General features: G+C 36.4%; 1 protein-coding gene across 3 annotated transcripts; it reads left to right on the top strand.

Moving 5' to 3' along the window:
* The first annotated feature begins 7,388 nt into the window (after positions 1–7,388).
* On the top strand, positions 7,389–13,982 carry LOC119188330 (delta-sarcoglycan-like). Of its 3 annotated transcripts, none has more exons than XM_037441630.1 (6): positions 7,389–7,556; positions 9,685–9,964; positions 10,192–10,381; positions 11,274–11,466; positions 11,901–12,024; positions 13,511–13,982. In XM_037441630.1, the coding sequence occupies exons 2-6, from the start codon at positions 9,731–9,733 to the stop codon at positions 13,697–13,699; spliced, it is 930 nt and encodes a 309-aa protein (XP_037297527.1). In that variant the 5' UTR covers positions 7,389–7,556; positions 9,685–9,730; the 3' UTR covers positions 13,700–13,982. The 3 variants fall into 3 exon arrangements, with proteins under 3 accessions (XP_037297527.1, XP_037297529.1, XP_037297528.1); XM_037441632.1 differs by lacking the exon at positions 7,389–7,556 and adding an exon at positions 8,035–8,282; XM_037441631.1 differs by lacking the exon at positions 7,389–7,556 and adding an exon at positions 8,046–8,287.
* Positions 13,983–14,435: the final 453 nt, after the last annotated feature.

The following is a 14,435-nucleotide window of genomic DNA, read 5'->3' as shown; positions in this document are numbered from 1 at the left end:
ATATTGTTTCTAAAAACATTGTATAAAAGCTAATGCGATCTGAATGGACAAAGTGAGCCACCGAGCTCAGTTTCCGTCTAATATTTTTAGTTCCCCGCAAGAATATCCGTAGTATCTGAACCCTAAAATAGATATCTCAATGTGCACATAAAGGGAACGCGCCTTTCCTTTAGCAATAAAGAGACCATTTAATCGAAGCTTATCTGCCCGGAAGCATTCATTAGATGATTGCACCATTACTAGTGGACTCTTTTCCGACCGACCCCACCCACCCGCGTGTATTCTATTTAATAAATTACCCTAATAATAACCATTCTTCGAGTCTCTGGATGGCTACTAGAGTTGTAAAAAAAATACCGAAAAAGCAAAATAGAATAGTCTTAAGCGTTGGCCGACACTTCATCCAATAATATCAGTCCTAAGTCAACACGGGTGTTGATACAACATATGTTCTTGTAAACATCGAGGAGAATAAATATAAAGGCGATGAGGAGGTCCGCTGTATCAGATTAAGATACAACTAAACGAGGGCAAGTTGTAAGATCCCAGAAAAATTGAACCAAGATCCTAGAAATGTTTGTGCAAATACAAAAACTAAAATGTTACATACATTTTCGTCGTTTCTAAGAGGTTTATTGAAAATTAAACTCTTTAAACTCAGCAAAATATATTGATGTTTCGTAACACAAACAAAAGTGACGTATTTAAATGTATAATTTATTTTTTGTAATTTAATGAACCATTACGAAAATGTATACATCTGCAAGCACTAATTGAATTGTTTTATTTTAATTTTCATTGAGTAGGTAGTATGTAGCTTAGCACGTTTTGTTATATATATTACAACATAACGTTTTAAACTTCAAATCGCCTCAATGTTCGTGTACCACATGATTCGTGCAGAACCTGTGAACTTTAATTACATCTCCAAGTCAGGGATTCTGTGAGTTATTTGAATTAAAAGATATGACCGACTTACGTGGCGTTTAAATTTCTGTCTGATTTTACAGTACAGTTACATTATTTAAATCGTTGTGGTCATCTATATAAGACGAACAGTGGGCATAAGGGTTTTGATTCCAACTAAGGGTCGCAATACCGGACCATTTTTCAAAACCGGTATTTTCATTGACCTACAATAAATTCCGGTATTCCGGTATTTTCGGTATTTCCGGTATTTGAAGAAGCATTAGGAAAATAGGAAATATACTTACATACTTTGCCACTCTTCCCGATGTCGTAAACTCCCTACTGTCCTTGATTCTGATAAACTGCATGTCCTACCCCTGCAAGCCACCCACCATAATATGGATGGTCACGACACTTGGCTTGACATTATCCTCACCTCTGCTCCTTCCTCTGTTTTCTCCCACGGTCAATTTCCCGCTCCTGGCTTCTCTCACTATGATCTCATCTACATGTTTTACGCCCTAAAACCTCCCAAATTCCCCTCTAAGATATTGCACTTGCGTAGTTTTGGTCGCATTGATGCGGATAAGCTGAAAGGAGACGCTGCTAACTTTAACTGGGATCACCTATTGACAGCCACCTCTGTTGACGATAAAGTCGCAATTTTTAACCGCGCTGTCACTTCACTCTTTGATACCCATGCCTCTTTAAAGAAAATTAAATTAAAACGTCCTCCTGCACCATGGATTACACATGGGGTTAGGATGGCGATGAGACGAAGGGATCGGGCTTTTCGCCAGTACAGAAGTTATCGTTCGGAGGAGAACTGGTGCCTTTTTAAGGCTGCAAGGAATTGGTGTAACCAGATGGTACGTAATGCTAAGCGTCGACACATTCTTAGTTATATTTCTTCTTCCTCGCCAGCCAGTATCTGGAGATTCCTCGGAACTCTGGGTATTGGCAAAGTTAAAAACATAGATCTCCACGGTGCGACTATTGGTTTGGATGACATTAATAAACATTTCACTTCTGTTACCATGATTGATCACCAAACTAGGCGTCGTACCATGGATTTCTTAGCGGATCTATCCAGGCCTAACATTAATACTTTTCATTTTTCTTCTGTGCCGTTGGGTGAAATTAGAAAAGTCATCCTGTCCATTAAATCCAATGCCACTGGCTGTGACAACATCAGTCGTCGCATGATAATCCCTATCTTGAACCAACTTCTATCAATCATGTCCCATATCATTAACGCCTCCCTCACTGGTATCTTTCCGTCTTTGTGGCGGAGAGCTATTGCTATCCCTCTTCCTAAAATCCCTAACCCATCACTTGCTAAGCATTTCCGTCCCATATCCATTCTTCCTTTTCTCTCCAAAGTGCTCGAGGCCTGTGCTCACAAGCAACTGTCTGAGCATGTGCACCGAAACAACCTACTGTGCCCACTCCAGTCTGGCTTCAGGCCTGGCCATAGCACTCCTCAAAGTGACTGGCGATATTAGGGCGGGCATGGAAGATTCCAAAGTCGTTGTTTTGGCTTTTGTTGATTTCTTCAACGCCTTCAATATAGTCAGTCACGACATTCTTCTTGCAAACCTCTCCCACCTTATGATCTCGCTCACGGCACTGAATTGGTTCTCGTCATATCTTCAGGGACGCCAACAGTTGGTGCGCCTAGACGATTCTTCGTCTAGCTGGCGTGATATAGACCGTGGCGTCCCTCAAGGCGGCATACTCTCCCTATTATTGTTCTCTATCTTCATAAACCTCTTAACACAAAGTCTTCAATGTGCGTACCATCTGTATGCTGATGATTTGCAAATTTATTCTCAGAAGCAAGTCGATTGTGTGTCCGCAGCTGTAGATAGGATAAATAAGGACAATTTCGGCCTTTCGGTAAACCTCGCGAAATTGACATGAAATACCACGCCTTTATTGTAGGCAGCTCAAGGCTGTTAAACAGGTTGTATTTTACATCTATTCCCCCTGTTATGTTTCTCAGCTTTGTTTATTTGACAGCTTGCTGTTTGTTCAGCTTTGTTAATCTGACAGCCAACTAGATTCAAGTTGTATCACAATATTAGCCAATCACAACGGCCCTACGTCTACGCACTGCGAAGGCTGCCATGCCGTCAGTATCAGTCTTTAGATAAATAACGTCTTTGAATAATGAGGATAGACTTTAAAAAACAAAAAATATTTCTAATAAGTTCTAATAAAAATAACAATTAACAGTTAACACCGCTATCTATGCCTAGAACAAAACAAAAGTAGCAATATACCCATAAGCCATGTATTTTGCTCGCTCTTTATAGAATATACGCCTATACGAATGACTGAAATTGCTAACAGCTTAAATTTTTGCGATTTAAAACTCGAGAAATTAATAATTATACACACATTTTGTAGTGAATTTTATTTTAATAAAATACCAAAAAAAAACCCGGCTTTGTAAAATCAATACCGGTATTTTGAAGTTCGTAATTTGGTCCGGCATTCCGGTATTTTCGAAATCCGGGATACCGGTTTGCGACCCCTAATTCCAACACAAGAAATTGAATACACTGGCGCCCTGAGACTCAGGAATGGGATAGGACCCGTGGATGGTATCCATCCATTCGACTATAAAATATATACAAAAGCCATCCACCACTTACTAGTTTTAGGAACTACTAACTAGCTAGCATAGATACGCTTAGTGCTTGCCCCTTCTGAATTTCATGCGTTTGCACTATATGTGTTCAATTAGAAAAAATCAGAGGAATCATAATGCCATCTTCTATTTCATTAGCACAAAACATCTAATACAAAAAACATCAAACGAATAAAAACCGCATCTGATATTCAAAATAAATCAATCAATAAAGACAAACGTAATAAATACAGCATCAACATAAGGTAAGCAGTTCAAAAGTGGTGCATAGCAGAGAGCGCGGCGCGGGTGGCGGGTCGCGGCCACCGTGCGCCGGCAGGTGGCTTAAATTACCGCATTTGTTACACGTTTACACGAAACTGTATCAATATTTCATGCGGATTTACACGAGCTATCGCGAGGGCTTGCATTTTGCTATCCTTTAAATATCTGCACACTTTTTGATAGCGAAACAATAAATATGTCGGCTTATCGCTCCTAAATCACACTTTAGAGTGCGTGTGACACATATACATACGTAGTATCTGGAAAATATACTTTACAGACAATATTTTTGTATCGGTACAGACATAATATCAACAAATAGCAATATATTAGAAGTTACAAAACAAAGGCCTTAAAATCGTTACTAGACATCAGTGTCTTTAAACAAAAGCAAGATGGGAATGCGATATTAAGCAGTAATATAAGAATGCCCGATACAATTGGAACGAAACTGTGAATCCGTACAATGACAACTCACTCAAATGTAAACGCGAACTATTTCCATAAGAAAGGCATTGCGAAAGTTTTTCAATTTTCAAGTGACGCAGGTATGATGGAGAACTTTGGCTTCGGACGCACCGCCGCGCCGCACCGCGCCGACGGCAACCAGCCGCGGTATTGTTCCCGCACGCCAAACCAAACAATTATAATAATTCTCTTATCTAGATTATTTTTCGGGTTGTCGCTCCATGTTGCCGATAGTTTTATTGCTTCAAATAAGTATAATATTCTTGCAATTCAATCGGCGACAGTTTATGTTATAAAAGTCAAAGTCACATATGAGTTGCCAAATGATGTAATAAAAGTCTTCATGCTAACAGTAGATTAACTCAATCAAATGTATGAAAATTCAGTAGGTTCGTCGAATATATTATATTATCTTTCCATTAAACATTCACTAAATGCAAATAGAAAATCATTAGCGATTTCATTTAAATCTTCGTGTTTCTTGAATATAAATCAATAATTAACAGACACATAACTCTAGATGTCTAAAGGAGCAAATTATGCACCATCACGCGGGGATCAGCGGATTGTTTCCTAAAACAGAGTGGAGTGGAAACGTTGCCTGAAATAAAGTAAAACGAACTAGACTGCTTACAATGCTTTTGAGATGATATAATACGTCTTTTGATATTGAAAATATTGGGTCTTTTGTTATAAACAATTGTATTTAACATAAGACAGTATTTTTTTGGTTTAAATCGAGACAACTATCATACATTCGATTTTAGTAAGTAATTATAATAGGAATTAAATAGAAATAAAGACACTTTTTAAAAAAAAACACTAAATTTTCAGGTTTAAACATACGATTTTTGTAAAAGCAACAAAGATTAGTGTGTGGGTGAGTGACGTATGGTGATAGGAAAAAAAAAATACTATAATATACTTGTTTAAGTAGCAAAATATTTTATAAGCCTTTTTAATTTTGTTACCTACGTCCCAATCTGCCTCTGTACTTAACTGTCGTCTACTTAACAATTTTCATAGTATTATACCACACTCTCTAACCAAAACCTTAAAAAACATTATAACTAACTTCATGTCTGTAAACTCAGATAAAGAAAATTTATAATCGTGATACCCTCGATCTAGAAAGGGTACAACTTACGAACGAAATGAAGTAACCAATCCGAGCAGATCATTCGTATTTTCTTTTCCGCCGTACTTATCTAAAAAGTGCCGGCGTAGTTGTCCCTCGAGGCTCACATTTACCAGCCCAATAAAACATTCTGTGACATCCAATATCATTTCATCGCTGTATCCACAAGCCCTTAAAAGTAACTACTGCAGTATATTTTGGGCCTTACAAGTTTATTACAACACCTCGTTAAAATAATTGTTTTTTACAATTTAGATTGACTGATACTATTTATAATACGCTTCTATTTTTTTCTTTTATTTATACAAAGAAATCTAGCAATCAAATTTTTATTTGTTAGCTAGTATCTTTTCCAAATATTTTTATTACCTCATATTTTTTTGTCTACAGACATCGGATCGTGTGACATTATATCTTTATTTATATTTTATGTATAATAAAGAGTTTTAATAAATAAATACATATACGCTTCCTTACAAATACCTCTACCAAACATTTTGCGAGTTGTTGGCATTTAAACACCGTATTTACATTAACAGAGTAAATACAAAATCATATAACAGAATATACAAGTAAAGTAGATACATAATTACACTTACTAAATTAATTGTACTTTGCCATCTTCTTTTTCCAATCAGATATAAAATAGAAGAAGCCATATATTCAGTCTGCTACTAACTATTACAATAAATCAAATTAGTCATTGACTCCAAAATTTGTAACCAGTATGTTAAATAGTTTTGGTTACTAGTGGTTCTTAAGGCGGCTTTTATTTTCAGTTATATTTTTTGCTTTTGTGTTAGCAAAAAATAGACTGTCTCAACGACGTAGTTGTATTGAACCACGGTATGTATGGACTATCGCGCTAAGGTGTGCCTCTGCCTAGCTCTGAACAGGGCAAAAGGTGTGATGCTATATATATGTATTTATGGAAAACGTATACTCAACCAAACCCAACACAAAAACAGAACTGATATGTTTCGCACGCGGTACAAATGTCGCAGTGAGGCGTTCACTTCTGTCTACCCCTGTAAAGGGGTTGCTACATAGATGTATGTATTGTATGTAAGACGTAGACTTATACATTTATTGTTTATATATTATTCTATCACTATGGGTGAAATCTTTTAATGTAAGGATTTTTTTTACAATTATAATACTCATTCATCTATCAGTTAGTGTTTCCTTTCAACTGATAGTAGCTGTTTTACTGCTCCATCTCTACCTAAATACTATAATTATTCTCCTTTATATAACTAGGAAGCTAGAGGTCTCGGCCCACCTGGCATTTGCAAGTATAGGTCTCGGGGAACAACAACTCAGAGAGCGAAGTGCATTAGATAGACTACTTACTAGCAAAGCAAACACTAAGGCCTTAATGAAATTGCTAATAACTTTCCTTCCTTCTACCTCGTTTCTTACTTACTCTCCCTTTTCCAGAGTCGTTACAGTTACTACTTCAAGAGCCAGAACATAAAATAGATATTAGGTGATTGATATACGATGATATGAGACCTCTCTAAATTCTAAAATTTACGTATGAGCGCTCTCTAAACCGTTTTAAGAGTTAAATAACAGTAACCTAACTTAAACTTTTTATGTCTATGATTCAACATGCAATATAATACGTTATAATAAGTATTTTATAATAGAATTATCCATCAATCAAAACCATCTCTAGTTGAGGTTCAAAATCAGTTTAGAAAGTTCAAACTCGCATGAGAGCGCGCGAGGAACAACTGCCGTTGCCAGGGTCGCGTCCACTTTAATTATTTACAAGTTTATATGAACGTCGGTTAATGACACGTTAACGTTAACTAGAATTCCTAATAGAGAGGAGCCCAGCTGTATTGTAGCGTAGCCGAGTTATGTCCCGCGCGAGACAGCCGCCTGATTAAAAATGCAGCACTTCAAAACGAGGTGGATTCGGCACCGACACCGGCACTGGCGTCGCTCGCGCAGACCGCTCTCAGTGTTGTTGTGTCGCTGGAGCCGCTAGCTCGCTTCTCAAAAATACGCCTTACACGTGGCACGTGACGCGAGTGAACTTACTGTATCTCTACATACTGGACCACTGAGAACAATATTGCACTCGCCGAATTGAAAATAAACTTTCGTCATGTGAGTTCTGAGAATATTTTAGAAGTTTTCATTAAAGAGGCAACGAAAACGCGGCGAATATAATATAAACATAGTTTACGAATAAAGCGGTGACGCTGACTAAAGCGTGCTATTTATTTTTAAACCATCGGCAACAGATCGATCGGGATAGCACTACCTACTGCCATTCATAAAACAAAATCGCGGCCAGCGAGAGACAAAACGTTGCAGACGGCGAAATTGTATTTACGTGGAAATCTCTATAGCAGTTTCACTTCTATTTTCGCACTCAATCGTTTATTACGAGGGCCGCGCGATGTGGCGCGATGGCGCGGTAGCGGAGCGGTGGAGCGACGGAGCGGTGGCGGTACGACATGGCCACGCAAAGGCCGGGCGTCCGACGAGAGTCGCGTGGGCCACTCCACCGCCTGATATTATATTCTGGAGCACGCCGCCTCACCTCGCTTCACGCCAGATATTTCGAGTGTTGCTTCCGCCACCTATGAATTTATCTAGTCTCAGTCACAGAACACGCTCGATGCAGCCGCCCGCATCGTTAAATTACATCATTTAATTTATATTTTATTCATCCACTGTTAATACGTTTAAAGTCATAATAAAAATGGAAAAAAAATGTGTTCAGTGTTGCCGTCATAAAGTTTATCTTTCAAATAGCGGCAGCCATAAGTGTTAAAGACGAATTAGACAGTTCAGTAAACACCTTACATATTGCGTCAACTGTGTTCAGTTAAGTGCGTAAGGTCTTCACGTATATTCACTGCAGATAACCATGGTAGCACTTTGTAGGAATTAAATAGAGTAGCATTTTTGTGTCTAAAACAATAATTAGTACCACCGTAGAAAACCAAAGCACATTATTTATATAAAAAATACTGTCAAAATATAGTACTGATTATTTTAGTTCATCTAATTCTAGAACCAATACTAAACCATTTTTATATAGTTTTTAATGAAGGATATAGTAGATATAGTACAAAGAATTTAGCACTTAGGCGTCTTGCACGGTTAAAGTGGCCTATTGTATTGTCATATAAAAGCTGACTGACAATGCCTCGACAAGCGTACAGACTTTTAAACATGTATCTATAATGTAAAGCAGTCAAGGATTTAAATCTTTAGTAAGCCCTCTTAAAAAACGCAACTAAAAAGGAAAACCTATACCAGAAACGTAACAGAGAATGTATCAATAAAACGATACATGACCGATTAAAATATAATGTAATAAACAGTTAAAACATTAATTAAGATAATTTTTGATAGAACTTTATTAATGTTATCTACTTTGATCTTAAACCATTTTTTTTGTTCATTAGAAAATAGCATCCAGCATACAACATTCCTGTGTAATCCTGAAAAATAAATTTATTTAAATATGCTAAAATTATGTTGAACATGTAAAATACAGTAAATAAATAACCTGGCTGCATCGACTGAAGCTGTACTAAAAATGTAATAATCAAGACACTGCTTCGGTCCTGTGAAAATAAAACAAAACGACATCGGCCATCAACCACATTTCACAATGTTACTAAATATAGTTTCGAGCCTATTTAAGAGGTATTTTTCGAAAAGCGTCTGTATAATATTCATTAGTCGGTGAGCGCTCTCAGCGACGTTCATTAGTGCACTACCAGTGTACTTTATCCGCAAGCTCTGTCTCGCTCCTACCTTGTTTTCATTCAATTACATGCCAACTAATTGAAAAATCACGTTGGAGTATATTGTACTTGGGTGCAAATATTGCAGTAACAAAAGTGCAACATAAAAAATGAAAAATCATACACTACTTACGAGTACACTGTGTAGTCATGTAAATATGGAATTTTACGAGTAAAAGAATATGAAAGTTTTAAAGCACCGGCTCAGGTGTTTATTTCGGACGAGGCCCTGCCCGCTTCGCCTGCATTACTCCTAAACATGAACTACCTTTCGATTTTATATGAGTTCTACTTTGTTGGTTATAGTGTCTTAAAATATATATTTGTGTCGTGTGTAGCTATTTTTAACTTCATACGCACTTTAAAAGTAGATCACATACCTAATTCGACTTAATTCGTTAGGGAAATAGATAATCCCTGAGCCGGCCACAACTCTTGAGATCATCATTAATTTTAATTGTTTATTACAGGGTCCCATCAATTTTTATTGGCTAACTCATTCGTAGTTTACATAAAATGAGTGTTGCGGACGCCAGAGCCGGGGTCATGCGCGGGTGGGAATGTACACCGACAGATGTACCGGAAAATGTTCCTGTTGATCATAAAAATAACAAAACATGTATGCCAGCTACATTCATTAAAGGATGGAGAAGAAACACGCTTTATGGCATTCTTATTTTTCTTATGATATTAATATTTTTAAACGTGGCATTGACTCTCTGGATTGTTAGTGCATTGAAGCTAAGTATGGTACGATGAATATAATATTTATTTAAATTATGTATTAATCTCATATTACAATTCAGCTGAAAGCCATACCGCTCGGTATTTAATAACTAATAGAATTATTTGTCAAAATTTCGTAATAGTATTCCTTACTTATGAATATAATATCAGAAAAAATGGTAGACGTTTTTATCAAAAATTGTATCACCCAAGCGGAGTCACTTGTATCAATTAACGCAACTTACTTGCAGAATGGCATCGGTCCTATTAAAATAGTGAAGGGAGGTATTCAGCTGGAAGGACACTCGTGGGTGACAGACAACTTGGTCGCGTCCACAATCACGTCGCAACCAGCGCACCCTATTAGCTTTCAATCGCATCGGAACTTCTCGGTACAAGTGTCCGACCATCACGGAGTGCCACATTCCAAGCTGCTAATAAGTAAGTTAAAACAATGCAACCGCGAATAAATGGGGTAATTATACAGTCGAGTGAATTAAAATGGTATAGAACACATTCAAACCGCAAAATAACCACAAAAAGTGGACGGGAGTTTATACGAAAATGCATTATAGCACCAAAAGAATTTCGCTTTCAACCGGGTCGTACATCATAATCCGACATACAATTATTGTGCTTCATAATAATCATCATTTAAATTTATAGTTCTTACTAAAATGGTAATGGTACAATTTTAAAAAAATATAATTATTATACAAAACATTACATGACACACTTTATATAGTTATTATAGCTTTTGCCCGCGGCTCTGCCCGCGTTATAAAAGTTTTTCGGGCTAAAGTTTTCCTTTATAAAAGTCACGCTATATGTTTTCCCGGGAGCCTATGATCTTCCCAGGGTCTCAAACTGTCTCCATACCAAATTTCATCTTAATACGTTGGGTAGTTTTTGAGTTTAATACGTTCAGGCAGACAGATGCAACTTTCTTTTATAATATATTTTTGTAGAACTTTTTAAGAGGAACAATCCCGTCTTACATCATTGTTGCATAACTTTAACCGTTTACGTAGCGCACGCAACGGAAGCTCTCAAAACTAATAAATTTTCCCCGTCTTTGCAAAATGTTTCATTACTGCTCCGCTCCTATTGGTCATAGCGTGATGATATATAGCCTATAGCACTCCACGAACAAAGGGCTATCCAACACAAAAAGAATTTTTCAGTTTGGCCCTGTAGATCCTGAGATTAGCGCGTTCAAACAAACAAACAAACAAACTCTTCAGTTTTATATAATAGTATAGATTTAACTAAGTAATACTTACAAATATAACGCCGGTCTACCACTTAAATTATATTTTTAATTTCATTCCAGAACGGGATAATATAGAATTTAGTGGGCAAGTTTTCCATGTCAGGGATTCTCGAGGTATGAACGTGTTTCATGCATCTCGTGATGAAGTGCGGGTTTTCGCTGATACGTTTGCGGTGGATGGCGTCGGAGGTTTGGTCGTCAAGAATGCGGTCCAAGTACCGTTCGTAAGAGCTCCACCAGGATTCGATTTGCAGTGAGTTGCCCGTTTTCCTTTTTTAAAATAAACCAAACAATAAAGTAAATCACTTAAATCGTCTGTGACCGCCATCTACGAATACATCATAATGAAAAACATAGAATTTATAGCTATTCTATACAAAATTGACATCTTATACAAAACATCAAAAATACTGCATCGAATCCTAGCTAGACTAAAATCAGCAACTCATAATACACAGTAGTTAAATTGTGTGTATGTAGTTTTATAAGCAAGTAAAAATGCATAAATAATTATTATTTCTATAATAGATCTTATAAGGTAGTGTTACCAAAGATAGCCCGTTTCGTAACATTTCATAAAACGTTTGCCTGTTTATTGTTCGTTCTTTTATTATTAAATTATGTTAAGTAGTAATATGTTGCAATTTAATCAAAGGATTTACTTTATATTACTGTAAATGTTTTCAGATTGGAGTCATTAACAAGGCGACTAGACCTCAGGGCGCCACAATCCATACACTTCGAGAGTAGAGCGGGAGGCATAGACTTAACATCTCAAAATGATATTAAATTAAACTCTATTGTTGGTGCTGTAAGTATGACCATTAATCATTATTGATTTAGGATAAGGCCAATCTAGCGTTAACTTTGACACATTAGTTTTATTAAAATTATCAACATCTCCATAAAGACTTCGCCATGCCCACTTGGTGGTGGCCCAAGTGGTTGTTTCTTATGAAATATAGCTTTACCTCGTGGTTTCGCTCATGTGAAATAGTTGTCAGGGAAAAGTCCCAATGTTTATTTTCCGGAGATAGGAAGAAGCGTATGCCCTTCCCAAATTCTCAAACTATGTCCATACCAAATTTTTTCGAAATGCGTCGGGATATTTTTGAGTTTTTCGCATTCAGACAGGCAAATACGGCAGTGAACGTTGTTTTATAATATATTGTTTAGAACTTTGTAAGAGGAACAATTTTAACTTACATGATTATTGCATAACTTTAACCGTTTACGCAGCGCAAGCAACGGAAGATCTCAAAAATAAAAAAAATATTTTATGAATGCTCCGTTCCTATTAGTCATAGCATGATGTCAAATATAAGAAGACAGGTCCTTATATTTATTTATATAAACACAAATGTTTGACAAATCCTAATTCTCAATACGTAAATAAGTATATTTTGTGATATCTATAAATGCCATAGATACCTATTTTAATTACAGAAATATTAATATTTCAGTGACAAAATATTATTTATAAAAAACAATTGCGTAATAAGAAATAGTTTTTCAGATTATATTAAATTTGTTGCACTGCACCACATACTCTCGCGATAGACTGAAAGCTTTTGCGATTCACCATTTGAGCATCCACGCTCAACGCTCTAACTAAACAGCTCTACGCGCGAGTTAAATTTTAATGATTTATAAACTGTAACTGCGTTTAAAAATTAATTCGTAGTAAACAAATTTATGGTATTATAAATTTACCTTTATTACGTGAAGTGGTAAAGTAATATACAGCGATAACTCAACGGTATGCGATGGACCGGTGGAACTAGAGTCACCAGTTCAATCCCATCAAACATATTCATTCATTCTCCATATTGGTGAAGAATGTTCCATATGCAAGAATGTAGTATATAATATATTCAATATGCAAAAAATATATAGGATTTTAACGTAGACTAAACCGCATCAAAGGTACTACACGGATAGGTGGGCTCATTTATATTTTGTACAGACGCGGCGTTGTGCGCATCGCTAAATGATCAAACATGATAATAATATGTCGATGTATAGGAAAGTTTGTATTTTCACCTTTAACATCGCCAATACCAAAGTAGACTCTTTCGTCGCATGTCGGAACACTTCACGCACCGCTTCTTCCGTCACGTGACGCACGTCGCGACGCAAAACTTGTCAGCCGTCGCAACATGCTTACTGCTTACCCTCATCTTACCCTATGTAATAATAGCCGTGCGGCCCGTGCCCAGGAGTGTGATCATTTTTATTATATTTTCATATTATTATTATTTATCTCATACTTATTAATAAATTATTTCTTATTACAGATAAAAATCGATTCGCCAAATATAGTGATCAACAATCTTAAAGAAGCTTCTATTACGGAAAAGCCTCAAAAGGGTATAAGAGGCATAAAAGTGTACCAACTTTGTGCATGTGCGACTGGTAAATTGTTCTTGGCCGCACCAGACGCTCCATGTGCCGCCAACGATGACGATACCGACCTCTGTCGATGATAAACATACACCATACGCTTATTTTTATATTATTTGTGATAGTAGCCGTTGAAGGTCTAGTCACTAGACTCTTGTCAAATACTCAATATAAGCTATGATTGAAAAGGGATTGATCTGCAAATGACTAATAGTATTTGTAAATTAGTATTTCAGCCGCACTGTTATATTAAGATTTATTTTAAAATAATATTATTATAAGTATATGTAATTTCATCACAAAAACCTATACAGTATTACTGTATTCCTTTAAGTTTTATTATTATTAAACAAATTTTAGTATTTTCTCCTTTAATTTTATTTTTTGTGAGAAGCTAATTATTTAAAATCTATGTATAAAACATAATATAATAAAAACAGTCTCCAGAAAAAAATATATAAATAACCACGATAAAGTCTGTAAAATAGTTTAATTCAATTACTTACCTATTTTGATTTAACACAATAAAATAAAGCATATTGGTATCAATTAAATGCAATAAGTATTCACAGAATGTAGATGTATTTAGAATGGATTGGAGTTGGAATGTTTTATTTAAGGCCCAGCCATCGGTAATGAAAAGCTCATACGTGAGACAGTCTTTGCGATATCGGGTCGCGCGACCGCTATTCTACCCCGTAATTAGAACTACACCACCGCCCCGCCACCCTAATTGAAACCGCAACGACAACAAATTGTTTTTTTTTGTTGCGCTTTTTACCCAGTGCAGCTAACGAGGGACAACATTAAGATTTCTAC

This window comes from Manduca sexta, chromosome 22, assembly GCF_014839805.1.
Source record: "Manduca sexta isolate Smith_Timp_Sample1 chromosome 22, JHU_Msex_v1.0, whole genome shotgun sequence".
NCBI classification, from domain to species: Eukaryota; Metazoa; Arthropoda; class Insecta; order Lepidoptera; family Sphingidae; genus Manduca; species Manduca sexta.
This window is presented reverse-complemented; position numbering and strand designations above follow the sequence as displayed.

Excerpts from the sequence above, each read along its gene's own strand:
- LOC119188330 (XM_037441630.1), top strand. The coding sequence starts at position 9,731 with ATGAGTGTTGCGGACGCCAGAGCCGGGGTCATGCGCGGGTGGGAATGT. Across the intron at positions 9,965-10,191 it reads GTGCATTGAAGCTAAGTATG|AATGGCATCGGTCCTATTAA; the intron begins GTACGATGAATA and ends ACTTACTTGCAG. Across the intron at positions 11,467-11,900 it reads CCACCAGGATTCGATTTGCA|ATTGGAGTCATTAACAAGGC; the intron begins GTGAGTTGCCCG and ends AAATGTTTTCAG.